The sequence below is a fragment of the Ranitomeya imitator genome, chromosome 2 (assembly GCF_032444005.1).
Source record: "Ranitomeya imitator isolate aRanImi1 chromosome 2, aRanImi1.pri, whole genome shotgun sequence".
Classification (NCBI taxonomy): domain Eukaryota; kingdom Metazoa; phylum Chordata; class Amphibia; order Anura; family Dendrobatidae; genus Ranitomeya; species Ranitomeya imitator.
The window spans coordinates 761,892,897-761,914,567 of NC_091283.1; the positions used below are offsets into that span (position 1 = coordinate 761,892,897).

Genomic DNA, 21,671 nt, shown 5'->3' on the forward strand with positions numbered 1-21,671 from the left:
GTCTGACTCCAAAGTCCACTATGGTGAAGACCAAAGAGCTGTCAAAGGACACCAGAAACAAAATTGTAGCCCTGCACCAGGCTGGGAAGACTGAATCTGCAATAGCCAACCAGCTTGGAGTGAAGAAATCAACAGTGGGAGCAATAATTAGAAAATGGAAGACATACAAGACCACTGATAATCTCCCTCGATCTGGGGCTCCACGCAAAATCCCACCCCGTGGGGTCAGAATGATCACAAGAATGGTGAGCAAAAATCCCAGAACCACGCGGGGGGACCTAGTGAATGAACTGCAGAGAGCTGGGACCAATGTAACAAGGCCTACCATAAGTAACACACTACGCCACCATGGACTCAGATCCTGCAGTGCCAGACGTGTCCCACTGCTTAAGCCAGTACATGTCCGGGCCCATCTGAAGTTTGCTAGAGAGCATTTGGATGATCCAGAGGAGTTTTGGGAGAATGTCCTATGGTCTGATGAAACCAAACTGGAACTGTTTGGTAGAAACACAACTTGTCGTGTTTGGAGGAAAAAGAATACTGAGTTGCATCCATCAAACACCATACCTACTGTAAAGCATGGTGGTGGAAACATCATGCTTTGGGGCTGTTTCTCTGCAAAGGGGCCAGGACGACTGATCCGGGTACATGAAAGAATGAATGGGGCCATGTATCGTGAAATTTTGAGTGCAAACCTCCTTCCATCAGCAAGGGCATTGAAGATGAAACGTGGCTGGGTCTTTCAACATGACAATGATCCAAAGCACACCGCCAGGGCAACGAAGGAGTGGCTTCGTAAGAAGCATTTCAAGGTCCTGGAGTGGCCTAGCCAGTCTCCAGATCTCAACCCTATAGAAAACCTTTGGAGGGAGTTGAAAGTCCGTGTTGCCAAGCGAAAAGCCAAAAACATCACTGCTCTAGAGGAGATCTGCATGGAGGAATGGGCCAACATACCAACAACAGTGTGTGGCAACCTTGTGAAGACTTACAGAAAACGTTTGACCTCTGTCATTGCCAACAAAGGATATATTACAAAGTATTGAGATGAAATTTTGTTTCTGACCAAATACTTATTTTCCACCATAATATGCAAATAAATTGTTAAAGAAACAGACAATGTGATCTTCTGGATTTTTTTTCTCAGTTTGTCTCCCATAGTTGAGGTCTACCTATGGTGTAAATTACAGACGCCTCTCATCTTTTTAAGTGGTGGAACTTGCACTATTGCTGACTGACTAAATACTTTTTTGCCCCACTGTATATACTGTATATATATATATATATATATATATATATATATATATATATATATATAAAATGTGCAGCTATATAATGACTTATTGGTTTATACAGGTCAAGCTGTAGTATTTAAATTTTAGGGAACATACAATCTGTTAATTAACTTATATTAATTTGTTAATTGCAATAATTAATAAAACTTGCTCTCTTGGCAGTTAAAACACTGCATTTTGGATTTTCTGCATTTTTGCTGTGTTTTTTTGTGTGGGATTTTTATGACTGATTATATGTGTGTTTTGTCCACAATTCATGTATAATAAAGTTAGCAATAGTGGGGGGTTTTCACTAAAAACGCAACAAAAAACGAAGAACAACCTGTTCCCTGTTTTGTTTGCAGTAATTTTGCACTTTCTCATTGCTTTCTATGTGTGAAAAAAACCGCTGCGAAAACACTAAAAGAATTGACTTGCTGCAGATTACAAAAGTGCTGCACTATTCCAGTTCTAATCCAATTCCAATCTACCGTATATACTCGAGTATAAGCCGAGATTTTGATTTTCAGGCCAAATTTTTGGGCTGAAAGTGCCCCTCTCGGCTTATACTCGAGTCAAGGTGGGCGACAGGGTCGGCGGGTGAGGGGGTGAGGGCGCTGAGGCATACTTACCTAGTCCCAGCGATCCTGGCGCTCCCCGCCTGTCCCACGGTCTTCTGTGCTGCAGCTTCTTCCCCTCTTCAGCAGTCACGTGGGACCGCTCATTAGAGAAATGAATAGGCGGCTCCACCTCCCATAGGGGTGGAGCCGCGTATTCATTTCTCTAATCAGCGGTGCCGGTGACCGCTGATAGAGAAAGCTGCGGCACCGAAGACCAGCTGTGACAGGCGGGGGCAGCGTCAGGAGCGGCGGGACTAGGTAAGTATTTTATATTCACCTGTCCGCGTTCCACACGCCGGGCGTCGCTCCATCTTCCCGGCGCCTCCATCTTCCCGGCGTCTATCTGCGCTCTGACTGTGCAGGTCAGAGGGCGCGATGACGCGTATAGCGTGCGCGGCGCCCTCTGCCTGATCAGTCAGAGCAGAGACGCCGGGAAGATGGAGGCGCCGGGACCGGACGCTGGGAGCTGCAAGCAAGAAAGGTGAGCATGTGTTTTTTTTTTTTTTTATTGCAGCAGCAGCGGCAGCGGCGCAGATTTATGTGGAGCATCTATGGGGCACAATGAACGGTGCAGAGCATATATGGGGCACAATGAACGGTGCAGAGCATATATGGGGCACAATGAACGGTGCAGAGCATATATGGGGCACAATGAACGGTGCAGAGCATATATGGGGCACAATGAACGGTGCAGAGCATATATGGGGCACAATGAACGGTGCAGAGCATATATGGGGCACAATGAACGGTGCAGAGCATATATGGGGCACAGCTATGGGGCAATAATGAACGGTGCAGAGCATATATGGGGCACAATAAACGGTGCAGAGCATATATGGGGCACAATGAATGGTGCAGAGCATATATGGGGCACAATAAACGGTGCAGAGCATATATGGGGCACAATGAACGGTGCAGAGCATATATGGGGCACAATGAACGGTGCAGAGCATATATGGGGCACAGTGAACGGTGCAGAGCATATATGGGGCACAATAAATGGTGCAGAGCATATATGGGGCACAATCAACGGTGCAGAGCATATATGGGGCACAATGAACGGTGCAGAGCATATATGGGGCACAATGAACGGTGCAGAGCATATATGGGGCACAATGAACGGTGCAGAGCATATATGGGGCACAATGAACGGTGCAGAGCATATATGGGGCACAATGAACGGTGCAGAGCATATATGGGGCACAATGAACGGTGCAGAGCATATATGGGGCACAATGAACGGTGCAGAGCATATATGGGGCACAATGAACGGTGCAGAGCATATATGGGGCACAATGAACGGTGCAGAGCATATATGGGGCACAATGAACGGTGCAGAGCATATATGGGGCACAATAAACGGTGCAGAGCATATATGGGGCACAGCTATGGGACAATAATGAACGGTGCCGAGCATATATGGGGCACAGCTATGGGACAATAATGAATGGTGCCGAGCATATATGGGGCACAGCTATGGGACAATAATGAACAGTGCCGAGCATATATGGGGCACAGCTATGGGACAATAATGAACAGTGCCGAGCATATATGGGGCACAGATATGGGACAATAATGAACGGTGCCGAGCAGAGCACTGTATGGGGCAGGGCTATGGGACAAAATGAACGGTGCAGAGCACAGCACTGTATGGGGCAGAGCTATGGGACAAAATGAACGGTGCAGAGCACTATATGGCACAGCTATGGGGAAATAATGATCTATTTTTATTTTTGAAATTCACCGGTAAATGCTGCATTTCCACCCTAGGCTTATACTTGAGTCAATAAGTTTTCCCAGTTTTTTGTGGCAAAATTAGGGGGGTCGGCTTATACTCGGGTCGGCTTATACTCGAGTATATACGGTAAATTCTTTTTCTGGGATTGTAAAAAGCACACAAAAAAGAAAAAAACAAAAACAAAAGAAAACCCTGCTGCATGTGAACATAGCATAATGTGGATTTTTTTTTCAACCATCACTAGCCATGTAGTATAAATAATACATTTACTTTCTGAATGGATGTTATGAATGCAATTGCATTTTGTACTATGTTTACATAATAAACATATTTTTTTCTGAAGTAAGATATTATTTGTATCATTTGTTAAGGCAAATGAAGGACTTGAATCTGTATTTACTTCATTACACTGATGATGCCTCTGACATTATCTAATAGGCATATACTATACAGCAGACCTGGGGACCTTGTTTTAGATATCTGACCACTATAGTAACCCATCCACACCCTGTACCCTTTTTATGGATGTTAGACATAATGCACTCTCTGCATCAACTTACTGAGCAGATTTTACAAAGGGCTCATGCTATCAAGAGGTGGCAGTGTTGCCTGTAGGAATAATACTTCACTACTTTAATTTCCATTTCTGCCTGGAAAGAAAAATTAAAACCTAATAGGTTGCTTTGGACGTCATTAGAACCTTTTGTCAGAACAGTTTATATGCAAGAGGTCAAATACCATTTAAAAATGGCTATAACTACTGGTTAAAAGGGAATGTGTTGCCATGTGTGTGTGTGTGTGTGTGTGTGTGTGTGTGTGTGTGTGTGTGTGTGTGTGTGTGTATGTATATATATATATATACAGTACAGACCAAAAGTTTGGACACACTTTCTCATTTATAGATTTTTCTGTATTTTCATGACTATGGAAATTGTACATTCACGCTGAAGGCATCAAAACTATGAATTAGCACATCTGGAATTATATACTAAACAAAAAAGTGTGAAACAACTGAAATTATGTCTTAAATTCTAGGTTCTTCAAAGTAGCCACCTTTTGTTTTGATGACTGCTTTGCACACTCTTGGCATTCTCTTGATGAGTTTCAAGAGGTAGTCACCGGGAATGGTTTTCACTTCACAGGTGCACCCTGTCAGGTTTAATAAGTGGGATTTCTTGCCTTTTAAATGGTATTGAGACCATCAGTTGTGTTGTGCAGAAGTCTGGTGGATACACAGCTGATAGTCCTACTGAATAGACTGTTAGAATTTGTATTATGGCAAGAAAAAAGCAGCTAAGTAAAGAAAAATGAGTGGCCATCATTACTTTAAGAAATGAAGGTCAGTCAGTCTGAAAAAATTTTCTAACTTTGAAAGTGTCCTCAAGTGCAGTGGCAAAAACCATAGAGCGCTACAAAGAAACTGGTTCACATGAGGACCGCCCCCGGAAAGGAAGACCAAGAGTCACCTCTGCTTCTGAGGATAAGTTTATCCGAGTCACCAGCCTCAGAAATCGCAGGTTAACAGCAGCTCAGATTAGAGATCAGGTCAATGCCACCCAGAGTTCTAGCAGCAGACACATCTCTACAACAACTGTTAAGAGGAGACTTTGTGCAGCAGGCCTCATGGTAAAATAGCTGCTAGGAAACCACTGCTAAGGACAGGCAACAAGCAGAAGAGACTTGTTTGGGCTACAGAACACAAGGAATGGACATTAGACAAGTGGAAATCTGTGCTTTGGTCTGATGAGTCCAAATTTGAGATCTTTGGTTCCAACCACTGTGTCTTTGTGCGACGCAGAAAAGGTGAACGGATGGACTCTACATGCCTGGCTCCCACCGTGAAGCATGGAGGAGGAGGTGTGATGGTGTGGGGGTGCTTTGCTGGTGACACTGTTGGGGATTTATTCAAAATTCAAGGCATACTGAACCAGCATGGCTACCACAGCATCTTGAAGCAGCATGCTATTCTATCCAGTTTGCGTTTAGTTGGACCATCATTTATTTTTCAACAGGACAATGACCCCAAACACACCTCCAGGCTGTGTAAGGGCTATTTGACCAAGAAGGAGAGTGATGGGGTGCTACGCCAGATGACCTGGCCTCCACAGTCACCAGACCTGAACCCAATCTAGATGGTTTGGGGTGAGCTGGACCGCAGAGTGAAGGCAAAAGGGCCAACAAGTGCTAAGCATCTCTGGGAACTCCTTCAAGATTGTTGGAAGACCATTCCCGGTGACTACCTCTTGAAGCTGGCGGCCTCGACCAATCAGAGATGCGGGATTTCCAGGACAGACAGACAGACGGAAAAACCCTTAGACAATTATATATATAGACTAGATTGTGGCCCGATTCTAACGCATCGGGTATTCTAGAATATGCATGTCCCCGTAGTATATGGACAATGATGATTCCAGAATTCGCGGCAGACTGTGAATGTCGCTGATTGGTCGAGGCAACCTTTATGACATCATCGTCGCCATGGCAACCTGTTATGTTTGCTAATGACAGGTGTTATGAAGGCAATCCAGAAACACAGTGTGCTTAGCGATCAGAGCGCACACAGTGATCTGACAAATACCCAAAAATACAAGAACGAGCTCTGAGACGTGGAAACTCTGTAGACTGCACACCTGATCCTATCCTAAACACAACTAAAAGCGGCTGTGGATTGCGCCTAACAACTACCTAGGCAACTCGGCACAGCCTAAGAAACTAGCTAGCCTGAAGATAGAAAAATAGGCCTGACTTGCCCCAGAGAAATTCCCCAAAGGAAAAGGCAGCCCCCCACATATAATGACTGTGAGTAAGATGAAAAGACAAAACGTAGGGATGAAATAGATTCAGCAAAGTGGGGCCCGATATTCTAGGACAGAGCGAGGATAGTAAAGTGAACTTTGCAGTCTACAAAAAACCCTAAAGCAAAACCACGCAAAGGGGGCAAAAAAAAACCCACCGTGCCGAACTAACGGCACGGCGGTACACCCTTTGCGTCTCAGAGCTTCCAGCAAAACAAAAGACAAGCTGGACAGAAAAAAAGCAACAAAAAAGCAAAAAGCACTTAGCTATACAGAGCAGCAGGTCACAGGAACAATCAGGAGAAGCTCAGATCCAACACTGAAACATTGACAAGGAGCAAGGATAGCAGCATCAGGCGGAGTTAAGTAATGAAGCAGTTAACGAGCTCACCAGAACACCTGAGGGAGGAAGCTCAGAAGCTGCAGTACCACTTGTGACCACAGGAGTGAATTCAGCCACAGAATTCACAACAGTACCCCCCCCCTGAGGAGGGGTCACCGAACCCTCACCAGAGCCCCCAGGCCGACCAGGATGAGCCGCATGAAAGGCACGAACAAGATCGGAAGCATGAACATCAGAGGCAAAAACCCAGGAATTATCTTCCTGAGCATAACCCTTCCATTTAACCAGATACTGGAGTTTCCGTCTAGAAACACGAGAATCCAAAATCTTCTCCACAATATACTCCAATTCCCCCTCCACCAAAACCGGGGCAGGAGGCTCAACAGATGGAACCATAGGTGCCACGTATCTCCGCAACAACGACCTATGGAATACATTATGTATGGAAAAGGAGTCTGGGAGGGTCAAACGAAAAGACACAGGATTGAGAACCTCAGAAATCCTATACGGACCAATAAAACGAGGTTTAAATTTAGGAGAGGAAACCTTCATAGGAATATGACGAGAAGATAACCAAACCAGATCCCCAACACGAAGTCGGGGACCCACACGGCGTCTGCGATTAGCGAAAAGTTGAGCTTTCTCCTGGGACAAGATCAAATTGTCCACTACCTGAGTCCAGATCTGCTGCAACCTATCCACCACAGAATCCACACCAGGACAGTCCGAAGACTCAACCTGTCCTGAAGAGAAACGAGGATGGAACCCAGAATTGCAAAAAAATGGAGAAACCAAGGTAGCCGAGCTGGCCCGATTATTAAGGGCGAACTCAGCCAACGGCAAAAAGGACACCCAATCATCCTGGTCTGCAGAAACAAAACATCTCAGATATGTTTCCAAGGTCTGATTGGTTCGTTCGGTCTGGCCATTAGTCTGAGGATGGAAAGCCGAGGAAAAGGATAGGTCAATGCCCATCCTACCACAAAAGGCTCGCCAGAACCTTGAAACAAACTGGGAACCTCTGTCAGAAACAATATTCTCAGGAATGCCATGCAACCGAACCACATGCTGAAAGAACAAAGGTACCAAATCAGAGGAGGAAGGCAATTTAGCCAAGGGCACCAGATGGACCATTTTAGAAAAGCGATCACAGACCACCCAAATGACTGACATCTTTTGAGAAACGGGAAGGTCAGAAATGAAATCCATCGAAATATGTGTCCAAGGCCTCTTTGGGACTGGTAAGGGCAAAAGCAACCCACTGGCACGAGAACAGCAGGGCTTAGCCCTAGCACAAATCCCACAGGACTGCACAAAAGTACGTACATCCCGTGACAGAGATGGCCACCAGAAGGATCTAGGCACTAACTCTCTGGTACCAAAGATTCCAGGATGACCAGCCAACACCGAACAATGAAGTTCAGAGATAAGTTTATTAGTCCACCTATCAGGGACGAACAGTTTCTCTGCTGGACAACGATCAGGTTTATTCGCCTGAAATTTTTGCAGCACCCGCCGCAAATCAGGGGAGATGGCAGACACAATGACTCCTTCCTTGAGGATACCCGCTGGCTCAGATAAACCCGGAGAGTCGGGCACAAAACTCCTAGATAGAGCATCCGCCTTCACATTTTTAGAGCCCGGAAGGTACGAAATCACAAAGTCGAAGCGGGCAAAAAATAACGACCAACGGGCCTGTCTAGGATTCAAGCGCTTGGCAGACTCGAGATAAGTCAAGTTCTTATGATCAGTCAATACCACCACGCGATGCTTAGCTCCTTCAAGCCAATGACGCCACTCCTCGAATGCCCACTTCATGGCCAGCAACTCTCGATTGCCCACATCATAATTACGCTCAGCGGGCGAAAACTTCCTGGAAAAGAAAGCACATGGTTTCATCACTGAGCAATCAGAACCTCTCTGTGACAAAACCGCCCCTGCTCCAATCTCAGAAGCATCAACCTCGACCTGGAACGGAAGAGAAACATCTGGCTGACACAACACAGGGGCAGAACAAAAACGACGCTTCAACTCCTGAAAAGCTTCCACAGCAGCAGAAGACCAATTAACCAAATCAGCACCCTTCTTGGTCAAATCGGTCAATGGTTTGGCAATGCTAGAAAAATTACAGATGAAGCGACGATAAAAATTAGCAAAGCCCAGGAACTTTTGCAGACTTTTCAGAGATGTCGGCTGAATCCAATCCTGGATGGCTTGGACCTTAACTGGATCCATCTCGATAGTAGAAGGGGTAAAGATGAACCCCAAAAATGAAACTTTCTGCACACCGAAGAGACACTTTGATCCCTTCACAAACAAAGAGTTAGCACGCAGGACCTGAAAAACCATTCTGACCTGCTTCACATGAGACTCCCAATCATCTGAGAAGATCAAAATGTCATCCAAGTAAACAATCAGGAATTTATCCAGATACTCACGGAAGATGTCATGCATAAAAGACTGAAACACAGATGGAGCATTGGCAAGTCCGAACGGCATCACTAGATACTCAAAATGACCCTCGGGCGTATTGAATGCAGTTTTCCATTCATCTCCTTGCCTGATTCTCACCAGATTATACGCACCACGAAGATCTATCTTAGTGAACCAACTAGCCCCCTTAATCCGAGCAAACAAGTCAGATAACAATGGCAAGGGATACTGAAATTTAACAGTGATCTTATTAAGAAGGCGGTAATCAATACACGGTCTCAGCGAACCATCCTTCTTGGCTACAAAGAAGAACCCTGCTCCCAGTGGTGATGACGATGGGCGAATATGTCCCTTCTCCAGGGATTCCTTCACATAACTGCGCATAGCGGCGTGTTCGGGCACGGATAAATTAAATAATCGACCTTTAGGGAATTTACTACCAGGAATCAAATTGATAGCACAATCACAATCCCTATGCGGAGGTAGAGCATCGGACTTGGGCTCTTCAAATACATCCTGATAATCAGACAAGAACTCTGGGACCTCAGAAGGGGTGGATGACGAAATCGACAAAAATGGAACATCACCATGTACCCCCTGACAACCCCAGCTGGATACCGACATGGAATTCCAATCCAATACTGGATTATGGGTTTGTAGCCATGGCAACCCCAACACGACCACATCATGCAGATTATGCAACACCAGAAAGCGAATAACTTCCTGATGTGCAGGAGCCATGCACATGGTCAGCTGGGCCCAGTATTGAGGTTTATTCTTGGCCAAAGGTGTAGCATCAATTCCTCTCAATGGAATAGGACACTGCAAAGGCTCCAAGAAAAACCCACAACGTTTAGCATAATCCAAATCCATCAGATTCAGGGCAGCGCCCGAATCCACAAACGCCATGACAGAAAACGACGACAAAGAGCATATCAAGGTAATGGACAGAAGGAATTTGGACTGTACAGTACCAATGACGGCAGACCTAGCGGACCGCTTAGTGCGCTTAGGACAATCAGAAATAGCATGAGTGGAATCACCACAGTAGAAACACAGACCATTCAGACGTCTGTATTCCTGCCGTTCAACTCTAGTCATAGTCCTATCGCACTGCATAGGCTCAGGTTTAACCTCAGGCAGTACCGCCAAATGGTGCACAGATTTACGCTCGCGCAAGCGTCGACCGATCTGAATGGCCAAAGACAAAGACTCATTCAAACCAGCAGGCATAGGAAATCCCACCATGACATCCTTAAGAGCCTCAGAGAGACCCTTTCTGAACAAAGCTGCCAGCGCAGATTCATTCCACTGAGTGAGTACTGACCATTTCCTAAATTTCTGACAATATACTTCTATATCATCCTGACCCTGGCACAAAGCCAGCAAATTTTTCTCAGCCTGATCCACTGAATTAGGCTCATCGTACAGCAATCCGAGCGCCAGGAAAAACGCATCGGCACTACTCAATGCAGGGTCTCCTGGCGCAAGAGAAAATGCCCAGTCTTGAGGGTCGCTGCGCAAAAAAGAAATAATAATCAAAACCTGTTGAATAGGATTACCAGAAGAATGAGGTTTCAAGGCCAGAAATAGCTTACAATTATTTTTGAAACTTAGAAACTTAGTTCTATCTCCAAAAAACAAATCAGGAATAGGAATTCTTGGTTCTAACATAGATTTCTGATCAATAGTATCTTGAATTTTTTGTACATTTATAACGAGATTATCCATTGAAGAGCACAGACCCTGAATATCCATGTCCACACCTGTGTCCAGAATCACCCAAATGTCTAGGGGAAAAAAAAAAAAGTGAACACAGAGCAGAAAAAAAAAAAAAAAATGATGTCAGAACTTTTTCTTTCCCTCTATTGAGAATCATTAGTTTGGCTCCTTGTACTGTTATGTTTGCTAATGACAGGTGTTATGAAGGCAATCCAGAAACACAGTGTGCTTAGCGATCAGAGCGCACACAGTGATCTGACAAATACCCAAAAATACAAGAACGAGCTCTGAGACGTGGAAACTCTGTAGACTGCACACCTGATCCTATCCTAAACACAACTAAAAGCGGCTGTGGATTGCGCCTAACAACTACCTAGGCAACTCGGCACAGCCTAAGAAACTAGCTAGCCTGAAGATAGAAAAATAGGCCTGACTTGCCCCAGAGAAATTCCCCAAAGGAAAAGGCAGCCCCCCACATATAATGACTGTGAGTAAGATGAAAAGACAAAACGTAGGGATGAAATAGATTCAGCAAAGTGGGGCCCGATATTCTAGGACAGAGCGAGGATAGTAAAGTGAACTTTGCAGTCTACAAAAAACCCTAAAGCAAAACCACGCAAAGGGGGCAAAAAAAAACCCACCGTGCCGAACTAACGGCACGGCGGTACACCCTTTGCGTCTCAGAGCTTCCAGCAAAACAAAAGACAAGCTGGACAGAAAAAAAGCAACAAAAAAGCAAAAAGCACTTAGCTATACAGAGCAGCAGGTCACAGGAACAATCAGGAGAAGCTCAGATCCAACACTGAAACATTGACAAGGAGCAAGGATAGCAGCATCAGGCGGAGTTAAGTAATGAAGCAGTTAACGAGCTCACCAGAAGCTGCAGTACCACTTGTGACCACAGGAGTGAATTCAGCCACAGAATTCACAACAGCAACCATTATGACATCTACGTCGATACTGTGCCCGTCGCTGAATCAGAAACGTGGGATTTCTACGTCCTTTATGACATCATCTTCGCTGTGCCCGTCGCTGATTGGTCGAGGCCTGGCGGCCTCGACCAATCAGAGACGCAGGATTTCCAGGACAGACAGACAGACAGACAGACAGACGGAAAAACCCTTAGACAATTATATATATACTAAATTGTGGCCCGATTCTAACGCATCGGTATTCTAGAATATGCATGTCCCCGTAGTATATGGACAATGATGATTCCAGAATTCGCGGCAGACTGTGCCTGTCGCTGATTGGTCGAGGCAACCTTTATGACATCATCGTCGCCATGGCAACCATTATGACATCTACGTCGATACTGTGCCCGTCGCTGAATCAGAAACGTGGGATTTCTACGTCCTTTATGACATCATCGTCGCTGTGCCCGTTGCTGATTGGTCGAGGCCTGGTGGCCTCGACCAATCAGAGACGCGGGATTTCTACGTCGATGCTGTGCCGGTCTCTGATTGGTCGAGGCCTGGCGGCCTCGACCAATCAGAGAGCCGGGATTTCCAGGACAGACAGACAGACAGACAGACAGACGGAAAAACCCTTAGACAATTATATATATAGACTAGATTGTGGCCCGATTCTAACGCATCGGGTATTCTAGAATATGCATGTCCCCGTAGTATATGGACAATGATGATTCCAGAATTTGCGGCAGACTGTGCCCGTCGCTGATTGGTCGAGGCAACCTTTATGACATCATCGTCGCCATGGCAACCATTATGACATCTACGTCGATACTGTGCCCGTCGCTGAATCAGAAACGTGGGATTTCTACGTCCTTTATGACATCTGTTGTGAATTCTGTGGTCAAGCTCCCTCCTGTGGTCATGAGCGGTACTTCGGCTGGTTCTGTCTATGAGCTTCCTCTGGTGGATGTGAGTGGGGCTGCGGCTTCTGAGTTTCCTTCCTCAGGTGACGAGGTTAAGTCGTTAGGTGCTGCTCTATTTAACTCCACCTAGTTCTTTGTTCCTGGCCTCCAGTCAATGTTCCGGTATTGGTTTTGCTCTCTCCTGGATCGTTCTATTGGCCTGTCTGCCCTGCATAAGCTAAGTTCTGCTTGTGTTACTTTTGTTTGCTATTTTTTCTGTCCAGCTTGCTATATTGGTTTGTCTTGCTTGCTGGAAGCTCTGGGACGCAGAGGAAGCACCTCCGTACCGTTAGTCGGTGCGGAGGGTCTTTTTGCGCCCTCTGCGTGGTTGTTTGTAGGTTTTTGTGTTGACCGCAAAGCTATCTTTCCTATCCTCGGTCTATTTAGTAAGTCAGGCCTCACTTTGCTAAAATCTATTTCATCTCTGTGTTTGTGTTTTCATCTTTGCTCACAGTCATTATATGTGGGGGGCTGCCTTTTCCTTTGGGGAATTTCTCTGAGGCAAGGTAGGCTTATTTTTCTATCTTCAGGGCTAGCTAGTTTCTCAGGCTGTGCCGAGTTGCATAGGGAGCGTTAGGAGCAATCCACGGCTACCTCTAGTGTGGTGTGATAGGATTAGGGATTGCGGTCAGCAGAGTTCCCACGTCTCAGAGCTCGTCCTATGTGATTAGCAGCTATCAGGTCATTTTCTGTGCTCGTAACCACCAGGTCCATTGGGGTTCTGAATCACCTGTTCATAACAGTACTGGAGGCCCAAAGTACTAATGCTTCTCAATAGAGGGAAAAGAGAAGTTCTGAGACCATTTTTTTTTTCTTTGCACTGTGTTTTGTCTTTCTTTTCCCCTTTACATCAGGGTGGTTCAGAACACAGGTGTAGACATGGACATTCAAGGTCTGTCCTCTTTGATGGATAATCTCGCTATAAGTGTACAGAACATTCAAGATTTAGTGGTTCAGAATCCTATGTTAGAACCTAAAATTCCTATGCCTGAGTTATTTTCTGGAGATAGAGCTAAGTTTCTGAATTTCAAAAATAATTGAAAACTATTCTGGCTTTGAAACCCCGCTCCTCTGGTGACCCAGTTCAACAAGTAAAGATCATTATTTCTTTATTACGTGGCGACCCTCAAGACTGGGCATTTTCCCTTGCACCAGGAGATCCTGCATTATGTGATATTGATGCGTTTTTTCTGGCGCTCGGGTTGCTTTATGATGAACCTAATTCAGTGGATCAGGCAGAGAAAATCTTGCTGGCTCTGTGTCAGGGTCAGGATGAGGTAGAGATATATTGTCAGAAATTTAGGAAGTGGTCTGTGCTCACTCAATGGAATGAATGTGCTCTGGCAGCAATTTTCAGAAAGGGTCTCTCTGAAGCCCTTAAGGATGTCATGGTGGGATTTCGTATGCCTGCTGGTCTGAATGAGTCTATGTCTTTGGCCATTCAGATCGATCGACGCTTGCGTGAGCGTAAAACTGTGCACCATTTGGCGGTATTACCTGAGCATAAACCTGAGCCTATGCAATGTAATAGGACTTTGACCAGAGCTGAACGGCAAGAACACAGACGACGGAATGGGCTGTGTTTTTACTGTGGTGATTCCACTCATGCTATCTCTGATTGTCCTAAGCGCATTAAGCGTTTCGCTAGGTCTGCCACCATTGGTATGGTACAGTTGAAATTTCTTTTGTCCGTTACATTGATCTGCTCTTTGTCATCCTTTTCTGTCATGGCATTTGTGGATTCAGGCGCTGCCCTGAATTTGATGGACTTGGAGTTTGCTAGGCGCTGTGGGTTTTTCTTGGAGCCCTTGCAGCATCCTATTCCATTGAGAGGAATTGATGCTACGCCTTTGGCCAAGAATAAGCCTCAGTATTGGACCCAACTGACCATGTGCATGGCTCCTGCGCATCAGGAGGATATTCGCTTTTTGGTGTTGCAGAATCTGCATGATGTGGTCGTGTTGGGGTTGCCATGGCTACAAGTCCATAACCCAGTATTAGATTGGAAATCAATGTCTGTGTCCAGCTGGGGTTGTCAGGGGGTACATGGTAATGTTCCATTTCTGTCTATTTCATCATCCACCCCTTCTGAGGTCCCAGAGTTCTTGTCAGATTACCGGGATGTATTTGATGAGCCCAAGTCCAGTGCCCTACCTCCGCATAGGGATTGCGATTGTGCTATCGATTTGATTCCTGGTAGTAAGTTTCCTAAAGGTCGACTGTTTAATTTGTTTGTGCCTGAGCACGCCGCTATGCGGAGTTACGTAAAGGAATCCTTGGAGAAGGGTCATATTCGCCCCTCGTCGTCGCCATTGGGGGCAGGGTTCTTTTTTGTGGCCAAGAAGGATGGTTCGTTGAGACCTTGTATTGATTACCGCCTTCTAAATAAAATCACAGTCAAATTTCAGTACCCCTTGCCGCTGCTGTCTGATTTGTTTGCTCGGATTAAGGGGGCTAGTTGGTTCACCAAGATAGATCTTCATGGTGCGTATAATCTTGTGCGTATTAAACAGGGCGATGAATGGAAAACAGCATTTAATACGCCCGAGGGCCATTTTGAGTACCTGGTTATGCCATTCGGGCTTTCTAATGCTCCATCAGTGTTTCAGTCCTTTATGCATGACATCTTCCGAGAGTACCTGGATAAATTCCTGATTGTATACTTGGATGATATTTTGGTCTTCTCGGATGATTGGGAGTCTCACGTGAAGCAGGTCAGAATGGTGTTCCAGGTCCTGCGTGCGAATTCTTTGTTTGTGAAGGGGTCAAAGTGTCTTTTTGGTGTTTAGAAGGTTTCATTTTTGGGTTTCATTTTTTCCCCTCCTACTATCGAGATGGACCCTGTTAAAGGGAACCTGTCACCTGAATTTGGCGGGACTGGTTTTGGGTCATATGGGCGGAGTTTTTGGGTGTTTGATTCACCCTTTCCTTACCCGCTGGCTGCATGCTGGCTGCAATATTGGATTGAAGTTCATTCTCTGTCCTCCATAGTACACGCCTGCACAAGGCAAGATTGCTTTGCGCAGGCGTGTACTATGGAGGACAGAGAATGAACTTCAATCCAATATTGCAGCCAGCATGCAGCCAGCGGGTAAGGAAAGGGTGAATCAAACACCCGAAAACTCCGCCCATATGACCCAAAACCAGTCCCGCCAAATTCAGGTGACAGAGTCCCTTTAAAGTTCAGGCCATTTATGATTGGACTCAGCCAACATCTCTGAAGAGTCTGCAAAAGTTCCTGGGCTTTGCTAATTTTTATCATCGCTTCATCAATAATTTTTCTAGTATTGCTAAACCGTTGACTGATTTAACCAAGAAGGGTGCTGATGTGGTCAATTGGACTTCTGCTGCTGTGGAAGCTTTTCGAGAGTTGAAGCGTCGTTTTTCTTCTGCCCCTGTGTTGTGCCAACCAGATGTTTCGCTCCCGTTCCAGGTCGAGGTTGATGCTTCTGAGATTGGAGCAGGGGCTGTTTTGTCGCAAAGAAGTTCTCATGGCTCGGTGATGAAACCATGCGCCTTCTTTTCCAGGAAGTTTTCGCCTGCTGAGCGTAATTAGATGTTGGCAATCGAGAGTTGCTGGCCATGAAGTGGGCATTCGAAGAGTGGCGTCATTGGCTTGAAGGAGCTAAGCATCGCGTGGTGGTCTTGACTGATCACAAGAACTTGACTTATCTCGAGTCTGCCAAACGGTTGAATCCTAGACAGGCTCGTTGGTCGCTGTTTTTCTCCCGTTTTGACTTTGTGGTTTCGTACCTTCCGGGCTCTAAAAATGTGAAGGCGGATGCCCTGTCTAGGAGTTTTGTGCCCGACTCTCCGGATTTGCCTGTGCCGGCGGGTATTCTCAAGGAGGGGGTAATTTTGTCTGCCATCTCCCCTGATTTGCGGCGGGTGCTGCAACAATTTCAGGCTAATAGACCTGACCGTTGCCCAGCGGAGAAACTGTTTGTTCCTGATAAATGGACGAGTAGAGTTATCTCTGAGGTTCATTGTTCGGTGTTGGCTGGTCATCCTGGAATCTTTGGTACCAGATATTATGCTTTATGCCTGGCGGCCTCGACCAATCAGAGACGCGGGATTTCTAGGACAGACAGAAAGACAGACAGACAGACGGAAAAACCCTTAGACAATTATATATATACTAGATTGTGGCCCGATTCTAACGCATCGGGTATTCTAGAATTTGCATGTCCCCGTAGTATATGGACAATGATGATTCCAGAATTCGCGGCAGACTGTGCCAGTCGCTGATTGGTCGAGGCAACCTTTATGACATAATCGTCGCCATGGCAACCATTATGACATCTACGTCGATACTGTGCCTGTTGCTGATCGGTCGAGGCCTGGCGGCCTCGACCAATTAGAGACGTGGGATTTCCAGGACAGACAGACAGACAGAAAGACAGACAGACAGACGGAAAAACCCTTAGACAATTATATATATAGACTAGATTGTGGCCCGATTCTAACGCATCGGGTATTCTAGAATATGCATGTCCCCGTAGTATATGGACAATGATGATTCCAGAATTCGCGGCAGACTATGCCTTTATGACATCATCGTCGCCATGGCAACCATTATGACATCATCGTCGCTGTGCCCGTTGCTGGCGGGCCTCGACCAATCAGAGACGCGGGATTTCTATGTCGATGCTGTGCTGGTCTCTGATTGGTCGAGGCCTGGCGGCCTCGACCAATCAGAGAAGCGGGATTTCTAGGACAGACAGACAGACAGACAGACGGAAAAACCCTTAGACAATTATATATATAGACTAGATTGTGGCCCGATTCTAACGCATCGGGTATTCTAGAATATGCATGTCCCCGTAGTATATGGACAATGATGATTCCAGAATTTGCTGCAGATTGTGCCCGTCGCTGATTGGTCGAGGCAACCTTTATGACATCATCGTCGCCATGGCAACCATTATGACATCATCGTCGATACTGTGCCCATTGCTGATTGGTCAAGGCCTGGCGGCCTCGACCAATCAGAGACGCGGGATGTCTACGTCCTTTATGACATCATCGTCGCTGTGCCCGTCGCTGATTGGTCGAGGCCTGGCGGCCTTGACCAATCAGAGAGCCGGGATTTCCAGGACAGACAGACAGACAGACAGACAGAAAGACAGACAGACAGAAAGACAGACAGACAGACGGAAAAACCCTTAGACAATTATATATATAGATATATATATATATATAATATAGAGTACAGAGCAAGAGTTTGGACACATTAACACATGTGGAATTATATACTTAACAAAAAAGTGTGAAACAACTGAAAATATGTCTTATATTCTAGGTTCTTCAAAGTAGCCACCTTTTGCTTTGATGACTGCTTTGCACACTCAGGGTATGTGCACACGTTCAGGTTTTTTCGCGATAAAACCGCATTAGAAACCGCAGACATTTGCATCCTATCATTTAGAATGCATTCTACAATTTTTGTGTACATGATGCGCTTTTTACTGTGAAAAAAACGCATCACGGTAAAAAAGCAGCATGTTCATTAATTTAGCTGAGTTTTTTGGGTTTTTCCCGCTATTCTATGCATTTGGAAAAAAAGCAAAAAAAAAAACGCATCAAAACTGTGCAAAAAACGCATCAAAAACCTGAAAAAAAACGCAAAAAGAAACGCATGCGGATTTCTGGCAGAAATGTCAGGGTTTTGTCAGGAAAATTTCTGCCAGAAATCCTGACGTGTGCACATACCCTCAAGATTAGTAATCTTGCAATTTCCAGCAGAGACAGGATTACAGTGACAGGCATCATTTATATAAACAGCTGATAAAACAGGAACAACCAATCACAATAGGTAATTTCACAGCTCACCCTCCTTCACAATGACATTTGCAAACACTCATTAGATACTTAAACACAAAAGATAGCCTCAGAGACCATTCATTAAAGGGGTGGTCCAAAACTAACATTCATTTAAAAAAAATATTTTTAATGTACAGTGACAGTGCGCTCCTTCGCTGGCTCTGATGACACGTTCCCTTTAAATTTACTAATATAAGATCCATGTAGTAAAGAAACCATATTTCACTTATTGTTATCTAATGTGCTACTCTGTTATTAATTTGAGGAACTTGCTATCATTTGAAGTTCTGCTTCTGTACGTCCAAGATGACTCAGCCCGGGCCTATAAATAATGGGTTATAAATATCTATATATTAAGAGCTGTAAATCATTTTCATTCACAAATATACTCACCCTTTGATGGATCTGTAGATTCCACATAAACATTCTCTTCCCTCGTTGGTCTGATAAAAACTAGAACAGAGAAAAGAATTTTGAATTGTTACCTTTACTCATTCTAAGGAACACTCCAGGAAAAAACATTTTCACATTGAGGGCCTTTGGGTGCCATGTCTAGTTCTAGTTTACTTATTTTTGGAGTCACTAATCCTCAGGCCCTGCACTAGGAAAACCCCACATGTATCAGTATTTCTGCATTGTTCATGTCAGTTAAGAAAAATGATGAAATACATAATAGGAAAAATTCTGTAAATTGTTCTTCACACGATATCCATTAACCATTTCTTGTCACTTTCTAAAGACCACGGGTTTTTCAATATGTGTTTCCTAAAAATGTACAAAGTTCAAAAGTACCGGTAATTGCTAAATTTCCTGACCCCCCCATGATACTTTGATATTACATAATAGCAAATTTTAAGAAGACTAAAGTGATCAATGTAATCAAATGGTAATAAATTCTATTCCTCCTATTACTGGGGCATCCATTACTGGGGCATCCTTTAGATTCGCCACTGAGTACACCACGGCTGTGGAGATATCTGTGTGTGTATTATTCCCTTTTCTACTCTATTTAGTTCTTTGTCTATAGTTGGGTATTCATTTTGCTACATTATTTTTCAGCACTGATGTTATCTTGGGAGTATTTTGCCTTTTGCTAGCTGTATGTATGTATACTATTATGGTTATTATTTACTAGCTCTTTAGTGATAGTTGAATCAAAAAAATAAAGGGAACACTAAAATCCCACATCGTAGATATCACTGAATGAAATATTCCACTTGTAAATCTTTATTCATTACATAGTGGAATGTGTTGAGAACAATAAAACCTTAAAATGATCAACGTAAATCACAACTAATATCCCACGGAGGTCTGGAGTTGGAATGATGCTCAAAATCAAAGTGGAAAATGAAGTTACAGGCTGATCCATCTTCAGTGGAAATGCCTCAAGACGAGGAAATGATACTCAGTAGTGTGTGTGGCCTCCACATGCCTGTATGACCTCCCTACAATGCCTGGGCATGCTCCTTATGAGGCGGTGGATGGTCTCCTGAGGGATCTCCTCACAGCCCTGGACTAAAGCATCCGTCAACTCCTGGACAGTCTGTGGTGCAACATGACGTTGGTGGTTGGTGCGAGACATGATGTTCCAGATGTGTTCAATCGGATTCAGGTCTGAGGAATGGGCGGGCCAGTCCATAGCTTCAATGCATTTCATCTTGCAGGAACTGCTGACACAGTCCAGCCACATGAGGTCTGGCATTGTCCTGCATTAGGAGGAACCCAGGGCCAACCGCACCAGCATATGGTCTCACAAGGGGTCTGAGGATCTCATTTCGGTACCTAATGGCTGTCAGGCTACTTCTCGCGAGCACATGGAGGGCTGTGCGGCCCTCCAAAGAAATTCCACCCCACACCATTACTGACCCACTGCCAAACCAGTCATGCTGAAGGATGTTGCAGGCAGCAGATCGATCTCCACGGCGTCTCCAGACTCTTTCACTTCTGTCACGTGCTCAGTGTGAACCTGCTTTCATCTGTGAAGAGCACAGGGCGCCAGTGGCGAATTTGCCAATTCTGGTGTTCTGTGGCAAATGCCAAGGGTCCTGCATGGTGTTGGGCTGTGAGCACAACCCCCATCTGTTGACGTCGGACACTCAGACCATCCTCATGGAGTCGGTTTCTAACCGTTTGTGCAGATACAGGCACATTTGCGGCCTGCTGGAGGTCATTTTGCCGGGCTCTGGCAGTGCTCCTCCTGTTCATCCTTGCACAAAAGCTGAGGTAACGGTCCTGCTGCTGGGCTGTTGCCCTCCTACGGCCACCTCCACATCTCTTGGTGTACTGGCCTGTCTCCTGGTAGCGCCTCCAACCTCTGGACATTACGCTGACAGACACAGCAAACCTTTTTGCCACAGCTCGCATTGATGTGAAATCCTGCATGAGCTGCACTACCTGAGCCACTAGTGACGATTGTAGAGTCCGTCTCATGCTACCACGAGTGTGAAAGCACAACCAACATTCAAAAGTGACCAAAACATCAGCCAGAAAGCATTAGTACTGAAATGTGGTCTGTGGTCCCCACCTGCAGAACCACTTCTTTATTGAGTGTGTCTTGAAAATTGCCAATAATTTCCATCTGTTGTCTTCCATTTGCACAACAGCATGTGAAATTGATTGTCAAACAGTGTTGCTTTCTAGGTGGACAGTTTGATTTCACAGAAGTTTGATTTACTTATATTCTGTTGTTTAAGTGTTCCCTTTATTTTTTGAGCAGTGTATATTGCACTTTTTAGTATCTAGTTCTACTCAGTGAAGGTAAGGCACAGGTAATGCTTCTTATCGTTATATGCACTGTAGCTGGAGTCCTGGGTTCAAATTCCACCGAGGACAATATTTGCATGACGTTTGTATGCTTTCCTCATGTTTGCGTGGGTTTTCTCTGGGTATTCCAGTTTCCTCCCGCATTCCAAAGACATACTCATAGCGAATTTAGATTGTGAATCCCAATAGAGACATAGTAACATAGTTAGCAAGGCCGAAAAAAGACATTTGTCCATCCACTTCAGCCTATATTCCATCAGAATAAATCCGCAGATCTACGTCCTTCT

General features: G+C 45.1%; 1 protein-coding gene across 1 annotated transcript in view; it reads right to left on the minus strand.

The window, feature by feature from the left end:
- PIK3AP1 (phosphoinositide-3-kinase adaptor protein 1) overlaps positions 1-21,671 on the minus strand; it is a 176,000-nt gene that overhangs the window by 25,016 nt on the left and 129,313 nt on the right. Inside the window, exon 11 of the mRNA XM_069753376.1 lies at positions 19,015-19,074. Within this exon, the coding sequence (XP_069609477.1) occupies positions 19,015-19,074 (60 nt within the window). The remainder of the gene's footprint in view (positions 1-19,014; positions 19,075-21,671) is intronic.